The following is a 19,482-nucleotide window of genomic DNA, read 5'->3' on the forward strand; positions in this document are numbered from 1 at the left end:
CCCTCCCCTGATCACACTCTATCTCTCAAAAATAAATAAATGTTAAAAAACTGTTTTTAAAAAATTAAAAAGTCCCAATCTGTTAGTGTGTACTGTTTATTACAATAGCCTCCAGCCACATACAGCCATGATGCACTCGAAATGTGGCTGGGGCCACAAGTAGAAATAATACTGTGGATATATTAGGTTACATAAAATGTATTAATAAAATTAATTTCACCTATTTCATTTAACTTTTTAACATGGTTATAGAACATTTAAAATTGCGTATGCAGCTCTCATATTTCCACTAGACCACCATGCCTTAGATCGGGCTTGCTTTTTGCTATTGAGCTCTCCTGAGCCTTGCCTGCCCCCTAGTGTCAGGACTCAGGCAACACAGGCAAATCATTTTTCCAAACCGTCTGTATTAAGTGCTATTCATTTTAGCCTGCGAAGTAAAAAATAGTAGCTTACATATGCAGTTTTTTATATGCAGCTTTCACAAGTAAGCTGCATTTGAACCTCCTCAAAAAACACTCCTGTAGTAGAAAGTGAATTCCCCACTTAACTCATTCTGGAAAGAAATTTCTTATAGAAAATTAGGGCTGAAATAGTCACTGCAATCAAAAGTACCTGCAGAGTTCCTGTAAAATTTCAGGCATTATGGGAGCCAGAAACACGAGCTTAAACTTAGATGCAACAACTACTCTTCAATCTATCCTAAGTTAAAAATAACGCAAGGCACCTGTACGGGCTAAGTGTTGACCACCCCCAAGATGCACCACATTGGCAGAAAGGTTATTTTCAGTTGAAAGCAATCAAGACCCAGCGGATTCAAGGTAAGCTCTTTAACTCCTCAGACAACTGTGTAAAAAGAATTTTGATAGAAGACCTGCTCCAGGAAGAGAGCGATCACCAGAAGTAACTATATTATGATATGAGAGGAACCAGGTATAGAAGAGAGAGAGAATTACCAAGGCCTTGTCCATGAATGTCGTTTATGAGCCACTGTTCCTGAGTGGCCCAGCAAACGTCTGTTTACCACACATTTACTGTTTCATTCTTCCTAAGGATTGCATTCCTGACACACCAAAGCAGAGAACCACAACATTCAAATTTTCATCATCATTTATAATACAGAAAATAGGAAACCTAAGTCACCATAAATTTTAACAGTACATATAACTATAAAATAGAATACGTTCAAAAAGAGAAGGCAGGTTTCAGTAAAGAGACTGACATTCACTGAGCACCAACTAGGCAAACACAATTCTTAGCACTTTCCAGACGTGAATACAGGCACACCTCGGAGATCCAGCAGGTGCAGTTCCAGACCGCTGCAATACAGTCAACACCACAATAAAGACAAATGGATTTTGTTTCCCAGTGCGTAGAAAAACTATGCGTACAATACACGATAGTCTTTTCAGTGTGCATTATCATTATGTCTAAAAAACAATGTACATACCTTAAAAATACAAAAATGCTAACCATCATCCAGGCTTGCAGTGAGTCATAATCACTGATTGCAGATCACCATAATACAATAATGAGAGAGTCTGAAATATTGCCAGAATTACCCAAATGTGACACAGAGATGTGACGTGAGTCAATGCTATTGCAAAAATGGTGCTGGTACACTCGCTTGCACAAGGTTGCCATAAACTTTCAACTGGAGGGAGGGAAGGAAGGAAGCAAAGAGGGGAAGGGAAAGGGGAAGGGAAAGGGGAAGGGAAAGGGGAAGGGAAAGGGGAAGGGAAAGGGGAGGGAAGGGAAGCGAAGGGAAGCGAAGGGAAGCGAAGGGAAGCGAAGGGAGAAAGAAACCAATTCTGTAAAGCACAATAAAACCAAGTATAATCAAACATGGTATGCCTGTGAAAGACCCCTAATTACAAACCTAACAGGACTCTTTTTATCTTATATTATCTCCACTTTACAGAAGAGACTGAGTCCCAAAGAGAGTTAATAAACAGCCCAAGTACAGAGGGAGGGAGTGGGGGAACCAAGCACATGTGAAGCTCCCACGGCTCACTGCCACGAACAGTACAATCCCTTGTATCTGACCTGGGCATTTCATGTCTTCGGCCAGCACCCAGAAAAGTGTGACTAGAGGACTCATTAGCTGGCAAGTAGGGTGAGATCTCAGACCTGTCACAATTCTCATCATCCGACCAGCCTCCAGCACTGCCGGGTCACTCTGTCCCCAGCTTCCTGCAGCCTTGTTAGAAATTCCTTTTCTCCTACTTTCTTAAAAGTTGAGCTGAAACGTCAGTCTTCATAAAGCAATGTTCTTCATTACAGTCAGCCTTTCAAACCAAGAAAACCAAGCCTCTTTCTCTTGTACATGATAAAGCTTTGACCTCTCAAGGCATTGATCTATCTCCTTGTACCCACACAATTCCCAACTGTTCCTCAAAGATGAAAGTTTCCAGACTCCCTCTCATTCTGGATGCCTCTAAATATATAAATAGCTACCTTTTATTGAGTGTTTACTATGTGCTAATCCATCCAACTACTTTTTCTTATTCTGTCATCCCAATAATCTCCTAAGGTAAACACGAAGAACATTCCATTTTCAGATGATGAAGCAGGTTCAGAATGGTTAAGTGGTCTTGACAAAGTCATACAGCCAGACGTGCAGAATCAGGATTATATTTAACCTCACAGTCCAAATACTTGGTTCCCTTTATGGCTTTATTCCCACGTGTGCTCCAATTACGCAGGGCCTATTTACACCCGGACAGAGTACATCACATAGGAGGCTTTACACCAAAACAGATGATGTTAAATAGTAGCTAAGCACCACAGCATTTGGTGTCATTTAAAACCCCAAACCAGGTCAGACTTAAAGCTCCCTGGGCAAACAGAGCCACTGAAATGAATTTGCACATCAGCAGCCCCTGAGTTCCTAGATCAGAAAAGGAGCTATGGTTCTATCTTCTAAGGGGGAATTTTTAATTTCTTTGAAGTGTCCAATTACTCCTAGGAATAAATCTCAAGGACGTAGGGTATTTACTGTCCCAAACAATAAATAACTTGAGAAATTTTCAAGCTTGGAGCTGGCTGCCACCTTTCCACTGCGTTGTTTGCTGCCCTCTTGCGGGGAAACGGTGCTACTTACAGGGGGAAAAAAAAAAAAAAAAGGAAAAAAGAAGAAAAGGACAAATCGTTAGCTGAAGAAGTAACTCTGGCTTCCGGGAAAAGAAACTGACCTAGCAGTTGACCCTTTCACCATTTCTATAGCTTGAGGCTACCCAAGTCCATGTGGTCTCACACTCCATCATCACGTCAAGAAAGACGTTAAAAAATGAAGAAGGATGGTTTTTTGTGTTTTCTAATCCCTTAAAAGCACCACTTGTGAACTTTGGTGCAAGCACTTGAAGGCCATGTGTCTTCAAGAAAGACTCCTACCACCTGTCTCAAGAAAATGAGGTGGCGTCTTGTTAGGTTTGGTTTTTTAATGCTTGACCTGAAATGAAAACCGCAAGCCACACCTAACACCTCATCTTGCAAAACTGGGAATGAGTCGCACCTTCTGGCTCACTATCTTCGAGAGTGTTGGAAGAATTCTCCTTGTTTAGGGGCCCCGGGGTGGCTCGGTCGGTTAAGCATCTGACTTGGGGTCAGGTCATGATCTCACAGCTTGTGAGTTCAAACCCCGTGTGGGGCTCTGCGCTGACAGTTCAGAGCCTGGAGCCTGCTTCGGATTCTGTGTCTCCCTCGCTCTACGCCCCTCCCCCACTCAAAAATAAACAAACATTAAAAAAACTAAAGAAAGAACTCTCCTTGTTTATACGCAACCATCAACAAGCCACTCTCCTAATCCAACCCATTAAAAGCATCCAATAAACTTCTAACTAAGGTTTCCTGGGGCCACAGCTCCTTTAATTGGCCAGCACCAACCGCAGAGCCCTGGGGACTGTGTCAGGAGTCCTTCTGGACACTCAAGAAGAGGCTCCTGAAGTTAACCCTCTGCAGCTTGCTCCTGCTCCGGAGCTGCCTACATCAGAGCGCGGTCAACATCTGACTAGGGCTTCTCAGCGTCAGGGTACAGAGAGCCTCCCCCAACCCACCACACCCCTGTTGATTCTGAGCAAGTTTTCTATCAGCTGAGTTCTTATGCTAGGAAGAAAACCACTGCATGGCCACTGGCTTGCTTGTCCTGAAGGCCAGTAGTGAAAATTTCTAGCAGGCCCCAACCCCCATCTCTCACATACACACCGATGGAATACACAGCCTCACTAGAATGGGAGGGGAAAAGGAAAATACGGAAGGAAGGAGGAAGGGGATGGTCAGAGTGATCCAAGGTCTTCAGTCTACAAAAAAAAACTTTTAAATCATTGAGTAAACCATCAATAGAGCCAACAGAAAAGTGGATAGAGAGTACAACAGCTCAAATAAAAACAAACAGTCCACAATCACAGTAAGAGAGTCATCAGTCAAAAAGAGATGCAAGCCCATACAACAAGTCAGCAAAAAATTAAAACTTGACAGCACCCAGGGTTGACCAGGGGTTTGGGAAAATGGCCACGATCACACAATTACTATTGGTGGAAGTATAAATAAGTCCCAAAGTTTCGGCACACTCTGGCACTATGAAAACATTAACCACTGCGTCAGAAACTGCAGAATACTGACCAAAATTCAGGTTGCAATCGTCTCCCTGTATCCACAGCTAGAGTGTTTCCCAGTTGCTCTGCAGCAAGGTGTGATTAGGGGCCTCTCTCTGCTCTAGCCAATGGCAGGATACGCATGTGATTAGCCCACGTCTACACTGCCCCATTAACACCTCCCAGGTGAATTTCCCACGCTCATCTCCCCTTCCAGGTGGCTGGAATAGAAGCCACTCTCAGTCAACCTGGGACGCCACAGGTTGAAAATGTTAGTACTTCCATCCACCGTGGGTCCCAAAGAAGTACAGGATGATCATCCGGCCGCCCTATTTACCTCCTTCCCCACAAGACTTGTAAGCAAAAACGAGACTTCGCTTCGTTGAGCCCTTCTGTGCACTTGGTCTTTTGGTTACAGCAATTAGGCTACTCTCACTAATGCATTTACATGCACTTTCACTCAGTGTCTCACTACTAGGAATTCATCTGAAGTCGGAACATACATATTGGTATAAATATGATAACAAGCCAAATGTCCACAAAACTGAGAGTGATCAAATCAGTTATGGCACATCTATACCATAGATGACTATGCAGTGTTACAGAGAGTGATAGATCTATAAGCACTCAAATGAAAAGATCTATAAACTCTATTGTTAAATGGGGAAAAAAAATCAAAACAAGAGCACAGTAATATACAAGTGCAACAAGCACATACACACATACTGGTATACACATTCTTTTTTTCCAGGATAGCTGTGATGATCAGTTTTATGTGTCAGCTTGCTTGGGCCATGGGATGCCCAGATATCTGATTAAACCATATTTCTGGGAGTGTCTTGGGGCACATGGGTGGCTCAGTCAGGTAAGCCCCTGACTCTCGATTTCAGCTCAGGTCATGGTCTCACTGTTGGTGAGATCCAGACATGAGTTGGGCTCCATGATGACAACATAAAGTCTACTTGAGATTTTCTCTCTCTCTCTCCCTCCCTCCCTCTCTCTCTCTCTTTCTGCCCCACCCCACTTTCTCACTTGCTTGCTCTCTCAAAATAAATATTTTTTTAAAAAATATTATTTCTGGGTGTGTCTGTAAAGGTGTTTCCAAAAGTGATTAGCATTTAAATTGGTGGACTGAGTAAAGTAGACGCCACTCTCCAATGTGGCTGAGCCTCATCCAATCCCTTGAGGATTTAAATGGAACTAAAAGGTGGAAAAGGCTGACTTTGTTCTTTGCCTGACTGTTGAGCTGGGACATCAATCTTCTCATGCCCTTGGTGTTCCTGGTTCTCAGCCCTTCAGACCTGGACTAGAGTACACACAGGCTCTTCGGCTCTCAGACCTTCAAATCACACCACTGGCTTTCCTGGGTCTCCACCTTGCAGACTGCAGATCACGAGACATCTCAACCTACACAGTTGTGTGAGCCAATATCTCAGAAGAAATCTCTTTCTATATTCCTTATATCATAAACACACACACACAGGGTAAAAGAATAAGAGAACAGAGCCCCCTGCAGGCAGGAACCAGTCCTGGCTCCTGTGATGATTGTTTAGACAAGAGGTGAGAGGGATTTAAATCACAAAGATGGGGGCGCCTGGGTGGTTCAGTTGGTTAAGCAATCGACTTCAGCTCAGGTCACGATCTCACGGTTCCTGGGTTCAAGGTTCGTGGATTCAAGCCTCGCGTCGGGCCCTGTGCTGATAGCTAGGTTCAGAGCCTGTAGCCTGTCTTTGGATTCTGTATCTCACTCTCTCTCTCTGACCCTCCCCTGCTCACACTGTCTCTGACTCTCAAAAATAAATAAAAAACATTAAACATAAAATAAAATAAACTACAAAAATGAAGAAGTCCCCCAAAAGCTAAGGAGCATGTGCTGAGAATCCAAATAAAATCACCTAGGAATTCATGGGTTGAAAATCTCATTTCCTTAGCAGAATTTGCTAAGTCTTTGCTCTGACTTCTTGCTGTCCCAACTGCTGTTGAACCTTTGCTCATATGAATGATACTGTTCGTACTTCTTGTGTATATAATTCTAATCTTAATTTAGATGTGTCCCTATGGCTGCATTTTTCTACATTCAGAGAAATGAGGATTGCCACATGGATAAAAATCAAAGGTTCAGTCATGTTCTCTGCTTCCTTCAACTTTTAAGCACTTTCCAACACAATCCCACAAGTGTAGTTCCTGGAAGCCTGGAAATCTATTCTTGATAACCTGCCCCACTAAAATGCTCTGCCTGATTACTACCCTCTCAACCTCCACCCAAGAAAAGAGATACAGATAAGACTAATAACTTCAAACACTCTATCCCTCAGAACAAGCTCATCAAAAGATACACAGTGCAATGACCAGCTAGCTGTAGGTACTTCCCAGCAGCCCAATGCTATTGATTTTATGCTGATTCATTAAAATTTCAATTATTTTTCCCTTCTTCTCTGAACTCTCACTTGAGATGGGAACATTGAGTCGTGAGAGATTTTTAAACTCATGTGAAGCCTAAAATTATGTCTTAACCTTTATATACGAGAACAACAGAGCGGAAAGCACAACCTATTGTATGTCTGAAGGTAGGGATATCTGATAAACTCAGATAAGATCTATGGGAGAGAATTTATGATTCTGACATATGCCTGGTATAAGGGTTCAAGATTCACTTTTTCACTAAGCAGTCAAAGCAAGCCTAGCATTCTCACACCTCATACTATCGAAGCAAAGACAGTAAATTAATTATCCGGCAATAAGTCCACATACAAATGTGAATTACCCAGGAAAACACAATTCACTGTGGAGTTTCCAAGTCTGTATCACTTTCAATGTAGATGTAACAAGGAAAGGGGGTGGGGGGTGGGGGGAACACACACACACACACACCTGCACACACAGATACTTAACTGATTATTTTCATCCTTTTTTTTTTTTTAGAAATAAGCAAAGTATAGACAAGGGTCTCACTAGAAGTTACGAGGATGATCCTCTAAAAGTTTAGACATATTTTATTTTAGGTCCTATACAAAAGCTACCACTGCTTTTTCTTTTCTTTCCTCTTTATTTTTTTAAACCAGTCACCATCTTTTCTCCACACATGTTGAAAAGGTCTTAGATTATCTGAAAGCTTCACTCTAGCCGTGGAAGTGTTTAAGTTTACCAAAAAAAGTGTTCTGCCTTCAAAGGAAGCTACAGGAGTAATACATGCACAGAGAAAGTGCTGCTGGCTTTCTGCGATTCTTTGAGAAAAATCACTGTAAGAATGGAAATGTATGCAGGAAAGGAAAAGGAAAAAAACCTGGAAAACATCTTTAAAAATGTCTGCGACAACATTCTTTAAGCACCAAACCACTGAACTGATTTGCTCTGATATATTTCATGCTTCCTCTGATTATTTATATATCATCAAAAGCTCTTGTCAATTGCCTGTGTCTAAAACATGGACTCTGACGTTTGAAAGGGTTTTATTAATTGATCTCAGCGGCACATAATGAGCTTAAAGGGCTTACCTGCGTGTCCCCGGAGGTGCTGGCTCGAGGCGGACATCAGCTTACAGCACACCATTAACACATAGGCCAGAAAGAGCCAGTGCGACAGCAACACTGACTTAGCATAGACTCTCATCCTGGAGAGAAAGCAGGAAACAAAGTCAGTGAGCCCTCAGCGAGGTGAGTCTCTCGGGCAAACATGCAAACAGGATCTGGGAGACTCTGGGAGAAAGCTGCAGGACATGTCCCAGTGCTGGACTTCTCCCCCAAGGAAAGTGAAGGCCAAGCACATCTGATTTGCACTACGTATTAACTCAATTTTCAATGAACACTTTATATAACACAAGTTTTCCATGTTAGCAATGTGCTTCAATGAGAAGTCTATTTAGGAGCGCCTGGGTGGCTCAGTTGGTTAAGCAGCTGACTTCACCTAGGTCATGATCTCACATGGATTATGAGTTCGAGCGCAAGTTGGGCTCTGTGCTGGCAGCTCAGAGCCTGGAGCCTGCTTCGGATTGTGTCCCCTGCTCGTCCCCTTCCCTTCTCATGCTCTGTTCTCTGTCTTGAAAAAATAAATATTTAAAAAATTTTTTTAATAAATGAAAAGTCTATTTATGAAGCCCCAGTGTGTAGACTGACTTGTCCAGATAGAACAGGGGGGTAATATACTATTTTATATCATGAAATGAGAAAGCTACATACTTAAAGCTGGGATTAGAATAAAATAGACATAGTTTCTGCATTTCAAAGAAACCACAGAAATTGTCACACTCAACCTGAGAGTTTTCTCCTGGTTTCTCTGACTATATATTAATATATGATTATTAGCCTCAAAGTTTAGTGGGAATACAAGCAAGTACAGGTAAATATAAAATAAAACAGATGAAAAGATAAAGAAGATGTGGTATATACACATGGTGGAATATTATTCAGCCATGAAAAATGACATCCTTTCATCTGCAACAATTCAGATGGATTTTGAGGTCATTATGCTAAGGGAAATAAGACAGAAAAAGACCAGTCCTATTTGATCACACTTATATGTAGAATGTAAAATTTTTTTAACGTTTTATTTATTTTTGAGAGAGAGATAGAGACAGCATGAGCAGGGGAGGGTCAGAGAGGGAGGGAGACACAGAATCCAAAGACAGGATCCAGGCTCTGAACTAGCTGTCAGCACAGAGCCTGACGCGGGGCTCGAATCCACAAACCGTGAGATCATGACCTGAGCCAAAGTCGGACACTTAACCAACTGAGCCACCCAAGCGCCTCTTATATGTGGAATTTAAAAAAGACACTCAGAGAAACTGAATAGAGTGTAGTTAGCAAAGACTGGGAGGTCAAAAAAATGGGGCAATATTGATCAAAAGGTACAATTTTTCAGTTATAAGATTAACAAGTTTGGGGGTTTTATGTACAGCACGGTGATTACAGCTAATAATACTTTATCATATACTTGAATGTTGCTAAGAGATCTTAAATGTTCTCACTACAAAAAAGAAATCGTAATTATGTGAGAGGATGGAGCTGTTAGCCAATATTATGGTGGTCATCATTCTGTAATTTGCATATATTTATCAAATCAATGCATTGTATACCTTAAACATACACAATATTATGTATCAATTATATCTCAATGAAGCTGGAAAGATAAACTTAGCTTCACAGGGATGGACACTATCAAAACAGTTGCTCAAGGATAATTCAGTTCATGTGGATGCATAGTCTATTATTCTCAAACAAACCCAAAAGAAATTAAATAAAAAGAACATATCAAAAATGCATTCTCCCCCACCAAATTTTATTTTCTTTCTTCTCTTTCTTTTCTTCCTTCCTTCCTTTCTTTCTTTTTTGAGAGAGAGAGAGAGCATGGGTAAGCTGGGGAGAGGGGCAGAAGGAGAAAGAGAGAATACCTTAAGAGTCTCCACACTTAGCACAGAGACGAAGACAGGACTCTGGGGCCCTGGGACCATGACCGGAGCCCAAATCAAGAGTGGAATGCTCAACCGAGCCACCGAGGTGCCCCATTTTCTTTTTATTTCAATTGGAGAATAATTGACATCTCCCCAATTTCCTGCCCTTTTTGACATTACAGGGAAATCAGACAGAACATGATTGACTTTTTTGTTTCAATTTTGTTAATCAACTTTTTTAAGCAAAAGTCAGAGAGATTGGCATTTGGAACTCCAGTGATATTAGGCACATGTATCATGTCGTCCATGATGGAACTCAGCAGAGTGGATCAAAGGAATCCCCTACATATATGTATCTCACGTATAAACACTCATGGACAGACAATAAAGACATGGGCTTGGCTTCCTGTTTGCCTCCTTAGGGTCAAAGCTCCTGAAGGTCTGGAAGGAAGGGTCTAGAGCCCATGACTGCCCTCAGCCATTTAGCCAGAACCCTGAGTCTGTGCTTAAGGGAAAGCACTGCCTTGGGCACCTAAAACCCAACTCATACTCCAGAGAACAGGTTCTACCCCCACCCTTCTCTCTTGGACTCTCCCAATTTAGTCACAAAGATCTTGCTGAAAAGGTATCATACTGTTCCTTGATATGAGACTCAGTCTGCCTTTGAAGCAGCGACGGGAAGACAAGTTTCTAATATCATCTTTGAACAACTCGGCATTAAAAAACACACCAAGTGTTGGCTTCTTTTTGCCCTTTGCCTTGGAAATCCTGAGCATTATAAACTGACATGGAAACATCAAGTCTCTGCTGTGAAGGCCCTACACATGCTCTCATTTCTAAAAGCAACATCTTCTATCTCCCCCACTTCATCCTGTACACACAGGAGACAAACCCTAGGAGAAGTTCAAAAAGCGGCAAATATGTGGGTCTACCTGAATGTGCGGTACTATTACAGTTGACCCTTGGACAACACACAATGGAACTGTGCAGGTCCACTTACCTGAAGTTTTGTACTTTTTCTCCCTTATGATTATCGTAATAACATTCTCTTTTCTCTAGGTTATTTTATTGTAAGAACACAGTATATAATACATATAGCATATAAAACATGCCTAACTGGCTGTTTATTGGTAAGTGTTCCGGTCAACAGTAGGCTCTTTTTTTTTTAATGTTTTATTATTTATTTTTGAGAGAGAGTGAGAGAGCACGTGAGCGAGTGGGGGAGGGGCAGAGAGAGAGGGAGACACAGAAACTGAAGCAGGCTCCAGGCTCTGAGCTGTTAGCACAGAGCCTAACGCTGGGGTCAAACTCACAAGCTGTGAGATCATGACCTGATCCAAAGTTGAATGCTTAACTGACAACCCCCTGGGTGCCCCAGTCAACAGCAGGCTCCTAGTAGTTAAGTTTCGGAGGACTCAACTGCCCTAACCCATGTGTTGTTCAAGAATCAACTAATTAATTATATTATCATTTTAGGGAATTGATTATTAATATAACACTAATTGGGGAAAGCGTGTAGTTTCAAAATTCCATATTTGCGGAACTTGTGGATGAAGCGCTCTGACCCACCCATTGTGTTTTAAAATTCCAGTTGTTAATTCCAATATTAGAACAATCTGTTACAAAGGCTCTAACCCAAGTGTCAAAAATTCAAGTGCCTACAAGAGAAGGTGTAGACTGACGAGACCCGAGGCACTGGTGAGCGGCAGGGAGTGTGGAGGCTACCTCGGGGCAGCAGCTGCCCCCCTGGACTGTTACTGTAGCCCAGAAATATGGGCCCAGGGACACCAAGACTAACTTCTCAAGAGAAAATGCAATGAGCACATTTTATATGTTGGCAACGAACTCTGTTTGCTTTATTTTAAACACAGAACACAAAACAGATGAAGTTAAACACATGTGCAGGTTGGATCAGGCACTCTGGCTTCCAGTTTGCAGCAATTAGTGACCCCAAAAGGAAGACTCTTAAGGAATCAGATAAATGGGGTATGCGTGTTCAATTTCTGCATAACAAATAAACTGCCATACTCAGCAGTTGAAAACAACACGGACTTCATCAACTGATGAATGGATCAAGAAGATGTGGTTTATCTATAGGATGGAATACTACATGGCAATGAGAAAGAATGAAATCTGGCCATGTGCAGCAACGTGGATGAAACTTGAGGGTGTTACGCTGAGCGAAATAAGTCAAGCAGAGAAGGACAGATACCATATGTTTGCATGTACAGGTGGGTTAGGAGGAACTCAACGGAGGACCATGGGGGAGAAGAAGGGGAAGATGCCCATTGGCTTCTTAATTCTTTACCCTCCACTCAGTATCATTAAATAACTTTCTTCTGCTCTGTGGGTTGGCTCCCCTGTCTCTAACCACTAAGTACCACTTAATTTAATCTCCAAATTCAGACTGGGTCTTTCAGGTGAGCTATAAGCTCTCCAACCTAAGGTACAAGTGAAATCTTGTTTCCATGTTTATCAGTCTCTGTATCACTCAAACTTGTCTGAAGGGGGGTTACAAAATTTGGAGAGTATATTTAAGACAATCTGCATATCAAGGTTGGGAATTGGTGAGCAGGACATGAACTAAGGGGTGCTCCGGGGTTATTACCTATGGAGGAAGAAGGAAGGCAGGACAGAAGGAGGAAAAGGCCTCAGACAACCCAATAGAGAATTACACAGCTGAGATGCCCCTTTTCAGTGATCCCAAGCTGGGGTGAGAGGCCAGACCTTTTCCATGGTGATACATCACTGGATATGAGCTACCCCTAGAAAGAGGCATGATTTTAGGCAAGGGAGCTCTTTGAAGTGAGGATAATTCAAAGAAGCTGCAGGCCACCTTCTGCAGTACTCCCAACAGTGAGGGAATAAATCCTTCATTCCTAAAGGGGAAGCTGGGCAGTGCACCATAGTGTCCACTACTATCCGTATTCATATAGAAGATGGCACACGCAATATGCATCATTTACTTTGTGGGGCTGCGTAGTCATCCTCAAGAGAAGACTCATCCTCTGAGGGATAAAAAGACCATGCCATGCTCATTAAAATGTCACAGGAAGTGGTTTCATATATGAAGCCTATCCCTGACGGAGCCTGTTTTGCCCTAAGATCCCTTCTCTTCCCTTCCCCTGGGTCACTCCAACAGGATGCAATTCCCAGGCCCCTGAATCAGCGGGCTCTAACCAATAGGAGAGAGTATCTAAAGACTGGAGAGTAGCATAAAAAGGATGGGGGTGTTTCTCCCCACCTTCTCCATCTTGGGCAGTAGTCATTTCTCCTCCATGGTGCCCGTTCCTGCCAGAAGGCCCATTACGGTTCTAGCTCCCACCAAGGGTCCCCTTCCCCAAGTGCTGGCAAACATGACTTCCTTCCTTTGTTCTACGAGGCTGGATGGAAGTAGCCTTCCACTGTTCCTTATCCCTGGGCTGCCTCCACATCTTCTGCTCGACTTCTCTGACTCTCCCTTTACGTATGTTCCCTGAATTCAATTCCTTCTGTCCAACAGTATCAGAATGCTCTTCCGGTTTTACCTGGTTGAATCCGAACAACAAACCCCAACCCCAAAACCTCAAGGGCACCCATTCCAATCCTAGGGGATGATCCCTGATTCATTATCTTACAAGTATTTGACAACAAGAGCTGTCACTGTCTAGAAAAAGATCTGGGAATGAGTGAACAGCTATTCAACAATCTTTTTTTATTTTAGGCAATAATCAAGACCCCCAGTAAAAGGACTTCTGACCTACCACAATACTTCAGCTTCAATGTCTTCTACCTTGAACATTTTGTTCAAAAGTAAGACAAAATTGGCTTATCTTTAAAATTTCCCCTTTCACCTCACAGAGGAGCCAAGGCACTGCTTTACAAACTGAAATGATTTGTAACACGAGAGCTAAAACTTGAAAAACTGGGATTCCCAAAATACTCAAACATTCAATGTGAAAGAAACCTTTTATCAAAGATCATCAACTCCAGGATACTCCATTTTGCTGAATTCTCAATGCTTCATAAAGAAACCCTCCCTAGGTGTCTGTTAAAATCATTTTACCTTGGTGACTTCATATATGGTTCCAGTCAAACACAATTATTTCCGGATGAATTTCAGACCAACTCCAAATTCCCATTTGTCGCTATCGCCAACAGTTTCTGCAGTTCCAAAAAATTATCCTAGCTTGGAAAGACCTATTTAAGAAACAAAAACATGGGAAGGCATTAGCATTTTAAAGTTGAAAGGATACAGATTTCTGGTAACAAAATAATGTTTTTTACAATGAAACATGTAGTTAGCTGCAGGACCGTGGTAGGCAAGCAAATGCACCCACATTTGCAGTGTCCTGATACATGAGGGGGAAAGTATACAGAATCCTACACTCATTAACAAGCCACAGGTTTGGTTAACAGAACACAACTTCGAAGTAGAAGTTCTCTCAGCAGCAAAGGCATTGAAAACTTGACGGAGGACCCCAAACCATTCATGATGTGAAATTCCATTCTTCCCATTTCGTTAAAAAACAGGACGAAAACAGAAGTTAGAGAGAGTCCATTTCCAAGAGTTCTGCAACGTGCCCAAGCTCACAGCCCAGTGGAAAACCCAGCACGAAGATCTGAATGCCTAGCTTTGTGTGACGCAAACCTGAAAATGTTGCTGAATAATCTGTGAGGATCCTTTTTGAAAGATGTTAATGAAGGAGGAGGGCAAATGTCTTTCCAAAATATACCATCACACCAAAATACACCATCACACCAAAATACAAAGAAAGAACACTTGTTAATACCGTAACTGACATTCTACAAGGTCTTTTAATGCACAGACCTAAAAGGAGTTTTCCACTCAGCAAAAACATTTTTGCAAGAAGGATTCAGATGATCCCAAACCAAGGACGTGTTGAGAAAGAACAACGGACCTTGAAACTACACCATTTTTTTTAAGTTTATTTATTCATTTTGAGAGAGAGATAGAGCAAGTGCAGGAGAGGGGCAAAGCAAGAGAGACAATCCCAAGCAGGGTCTGCACTGTCAGCACAGATCTCAAAGCAGGGCTCAATCCCACAAACCATGACATCATGACCTGAGTTGAAATCAACAGTGAGGTGCTTAACCGACTCACCCACCCAGGCACCTCGAAACGACACCAGATTTAACGCGGCTAAGTTAAAGACCCCTCCCAGGGGTGGAGATCAGAGAAAAATGATGATATGCACCAGTAAATATTACAGTTGCAAATATGAGATAAAAATGTTCGCTGCAACACAGTCTAGTTACTTCAGAATCCTGCTGAACCCATTACAAATCCGCCACAAAGCACAAGTGAGACATTTCACTTCTTTACACACCCCTGAAGATAACTACACATTTGACTAAAGAACCCAGACCCACCCCTCCGGGCCTTAAGGAAGGAAGAGTCGACCTTGAGTGAATAGCTCAACAAGAGGGAAGAGGCTTTGAGTAACTGCATAAATCTAAGGTATTTGGGGGAAAGAAAATACTGGAAACTGTTCATCTCCCACATCCTCCAACTTTATTAAGTATGTTTGTCCTGATGTCCACCCAAGGGCACAGCGTGACCTTCCGTTATCGGAAAGAAATACACAGTATAATTTATCAGTATCCATCATAATGAACTTCCCACATATCGGAAACCAAAATGACCTTTCCTAGCTAATATTTATCTTGCTTTCTTCACACAAAAGGAACCACTGGGGATTCTTTCTTCAATTCATTAAAAAAATGGACCCATCAGTGAAAAGAAATGTGATCTCATCGTTTGTATGCCAGACAAGGAGCCAGGAGTTTAATTTTAGGCTGGGCAGTAACTCATTCGGTCAGATTTTCCCAGGGTGCCTCCTGGGCGATGGCTTCAAAGGATTAACTCTTTCTTGTCACTTCCAAACTTGAGTGCAATCAAGACCATGAATAATTTCGCGCTTGGCCCCAAAAGCATTTACTTCTGGTCATTGCTTTTCTCTCTCTGTTGTTTTCAAGCCATAGTACAGTCCATTCTACCCCTCTGCTTCCAAACTTGTTTGTTTTTAAATAGTCTCTGTGTTTTCCACGATGAAAGACTGTGCCCATGTCTCAACTTAAAAAAACAAAAAAATGTTTTCAGGTGCCCTGTCATTCTCAGAATGAACTTAAAAGACTAGGCATTTAGACGTCGGGCTACATTTTTTATCTTTTCCCTCACGTGGTGGTACTGTGTAGAGATAGTCACTCTCTTCCAACAAAGGAGCATAGTCCCTGTTTATGTTTCCTAGTACCAAGAAACTTGAAGATTTCCAGCCACAGTAGACCATTCTTCAAACGTTTAATTTCTTTCCCTGGTACACTGGAAAAAATTCTGCCTACAGTTGATTTCTTATCAAGGAAATAGTGAAGTTTTGCCTTTCTCTTTTCTCTGGGTCTATTTGCCCTCACCAGGAGTAGGGCGAATCCCCTAAGGAGATTATTCTTTAGGAATCGTCATTTACTTGTTGCAGATAAGCAGCCTCAGAATATCTGTGTTGGTTTTACTAGAGCCGCCTCACTCCACACACGTCAATCTGGATAGCATCAAGTGCCAACTCAGCTTTCCAGGCTACAAATTTACAGTGATGATATATCACAGTTCCTTTTAGAATTGGAAGACACAATGACCTTAAAGCTAGATCTAATCAGGACGAAAAATCAGACTAACTCAAATTTGAGGGACACTCTAAAAACGTAATTGCTTTTGAAAGTATCAAGGTTGTGAAAGACCGAAAAAAAAATCTGAGGAACTGTTTCAAATAAAGGTGAGACACATGGCAACAAAATGCAATTCTGATGGTACAATGGATCTTGGGACCAGAAACACACACACACACACACACACACACACTCACACAGAGCCATCCTCAGAATGAAGTACATACACACACAACATACACACATATACAGACACTGCTATAAAGGACATTGTTCCAACGATTAACAATTTTTAGCCTGTAGAACACATTACAGTGTTGTATCAACATTAAGTTTCCTGATTTGGATGATACTGTATATAAGAAAGAGAATGTCTTCGTTACTAAAAAAAATACTCTTAAAATATTTAAGAATAAAAAGCAAATGCCTCCAACTTATTTTCAAATGATTCTGAGGGGGGAAAACTAAAAAGGAGGGAAGGGGAAAGGAAGATAGAGAAGAGTGAATGTATGGCTATAAAAACCAAGGAGCATAATGTAAGCAATTCGTGAATCTGGGTAAAGGGTATACAGGAGTTCTTTGTACTATTCTTTCAACTTTTCATTAAGTCAGAAATTATGTAAAATAAGAAGTTACATATCTAATTAAAAGCTTTCAATTCATAAGACATACAAAAGTGATTTAGAATTTATTACCAATTCTAACAACAAGGAGAGTTGATAGTTGGAATGTTCTGGTTAATTCAACTCTGAGCATTCAGCCAAGCCCCCACAAGAAGCACTCCCAGTGCTAGGCCCTGTGTTAAAGCACTTTAAAATATTAGTAGGATTGGGTGCCTGAGAGGCTGAGACAGCGAAGCGTCCAACTTCGGCTCAGGTCATGATCTCGTAGTTAGTGAGTTTGAGCCCCACGTCGGGCTCTGTGCCGACAGCTCAGAGCCTGGAGCCTCCTTTGGATTCTGTGTCCCCCTCTCTCTCTGGCCCTCCCCTGTGTGTTCTCTGTCTCTATCTCTGTCTCTTGAAAATAAATAAACATTAAAAAAAATTTTAAAACACAAAAATAAAATATTAGTAGCATTTATTTATATCCTGATACGCAGATGAGGAAAGTAAGGCACAGACAGAGTAAGTGATTTGCCCGAGGTCACCCAGCCAGCAAGCAGCTATGTCAGGATTCAAATTCAAGCCATCTGGCACCAAGGTACCTGCTGTTTCAGTTCCTGTAAAATTAATTCCAAAAACTATGAGTCTCTTTTCATGCTTTCGTAAATAGACTGAAAATATATCTTCTTCAGGAATTCAAGACCTTGATCAGCATCCTAAAGATGGGAATTCTGTCTGGAAACATGTGTGTAGGCCATCAGACTAAATGTGCGAGCAGATCCCGGCTTGGAGCAGAAGGTGTCAGATATTAACCCCTAAATAAATGTTGCTTCCTCTCGGAAAAGCTGGGGGAAAACAGTGAATCAGAATCACTGCGGGCTTCTGATTTGCTGCCACTTTATTAAAGTCTTATGTCATTTTCCAAATTAAGACCAAACATGCAAGAATTCTCAAGTCCTTCAGGGCTGAAGCTGCCATTTTTCCAACAGATGGGAGACAACCACACTTCAGATCGGAACTTGTCTAAAACATTTCAGAGAAAACACACCAGAGCCAGAACGTAACACACGAAGGCTAAATTACTTTTGTGGATTTTGTCTATTCGTTCTCCCAGACTCATTTCCTGACAAGCTCCAATTTGGAAGCATTTCTTCAACAAAACAGCATAGCAGATTCTCGCTTAATAACAAAGCAAGCAGGGGGCGCCTGGGTGGCTCAGTTGGTTAAGTGTCTGACTTCAGCTCAGGTCATGACCTCACAGTCCATGGGTGTGCTGTACTGACAGCTCAGAGCCTGGAGCCTGCTTCGGATTCTGTGTCTCCCTCTCTCTCTCTGCCCCTCCCCCGCTTGCTCTCTGTCTCTGTCTCTCTAAATAAAATAAAGACATAAAAAAACTTTCTCAGAAAAATAATAATAATAAGGCCAACAGTTCCAAACAGCACTGCCCCTTCCCGCCTGCCCACTGGCAAGTGGTCACAAGTTCTACCTTGCATCACCTGCCAAGTGGGCACTTTCCAGTAATTGGCTATTTCCAGACTCACCATCAGTGCGTCTGACCTCCCATGGTGGGATCTACTGAGAGACTCTCATTCTCAGTCCCCCAGGGATCAGCAAGCAAGTTAGCATAATTCTCCCAGCAATTGATACAACCCTTAAAAGTTTAGATGTTGTGATAAATCATTTTACCACACTAATTTCTACTCAATCAAGATAGGAGATGATGTAAGTGAGAAATGTATCATAAATTAGCAACCTGGGTTTGGGGAGTTAAAAAAAAAAAAGGCAAGGAAGGTTCTATGAGTAGAAAACACAAGAAAAGATGATCCCACTAAGTGATGTCTTGTCTGATAAACAGTGGGAATTTTGAAATGGAGGTTGCCTACATAAATTCATTCATCATTTTTTCAGACATAAATGAGGAAAGATGTTTCCATTTCCAGTTGCTTAAATAACGAAACCACATTGAATTGTCTTCCGGAAATTTTCCAGCAGCTTTTCCACAAAAATACGTAAAAGCAAACATAACCCTTCTCTTGACAAATGTATCCTGAAACAAGTATCAATGAGCTTCCTATTTTTAAGAGTGAGCTGATGAAGGTAAGTGTATTTAATAGGTTATTGACGCTTATATGAATATATTTCAAACGCTGATCCAAGGTGGATGCCTCCACTGGGCTATCATTTATAATTATCACACGATGCATGGGATTACTTAGTAATTTAGAGCATGTTCACCGTCATA

General features: G+C 41.8%; 1 protein-coding gene across 1 annotated transcript in view; it reads right to left on the bottom strand.

Annotated features, from left to right (window-relative positions):
- Window positions 1–19,482, bottom strand: part of TAFA4 (TAFA chemokine like family member 4) — a 168,591-nt gene that overhangs the window by 110,305 nt on the left and 38,804 nt on the right. The window contains exons 2-3 of the mRNA XM_077770588.1: window positions 14,024–14,157; window positions 8,087–8,202 (exon numbers count right to left, since the gene is read on the bottom strand). Coding sequence (XP_077626714.1) covers window positions 8,087–8,202; window positions 14,024–14,037 — 130 coding nt within the window. The 5' untranslated portion in view covers window positions 14,038–14,157. The remainder of the gene's footprint in view (window positions 1–8,086; window positions 8,203–14,023; window positions 14,158–19,482) is intronic.

The sequence above is a fragment of the Crocuta crocuta genome, unplaced genomic scaffold (assembly GCF_008692635.1).
Source record: "Crocuta crocuta isolate KB4526 unplaced genomic scaffold, BGI_CrCroc_1.0 scaffold126, whole genome shotgun sequence".
NCBI classification, from domain to species: Eukaryota; Metazoa; Chordata; class Mammalia; order Carnivora; family Hyaenidae; genus Crocuta; species Crocuta crocuta.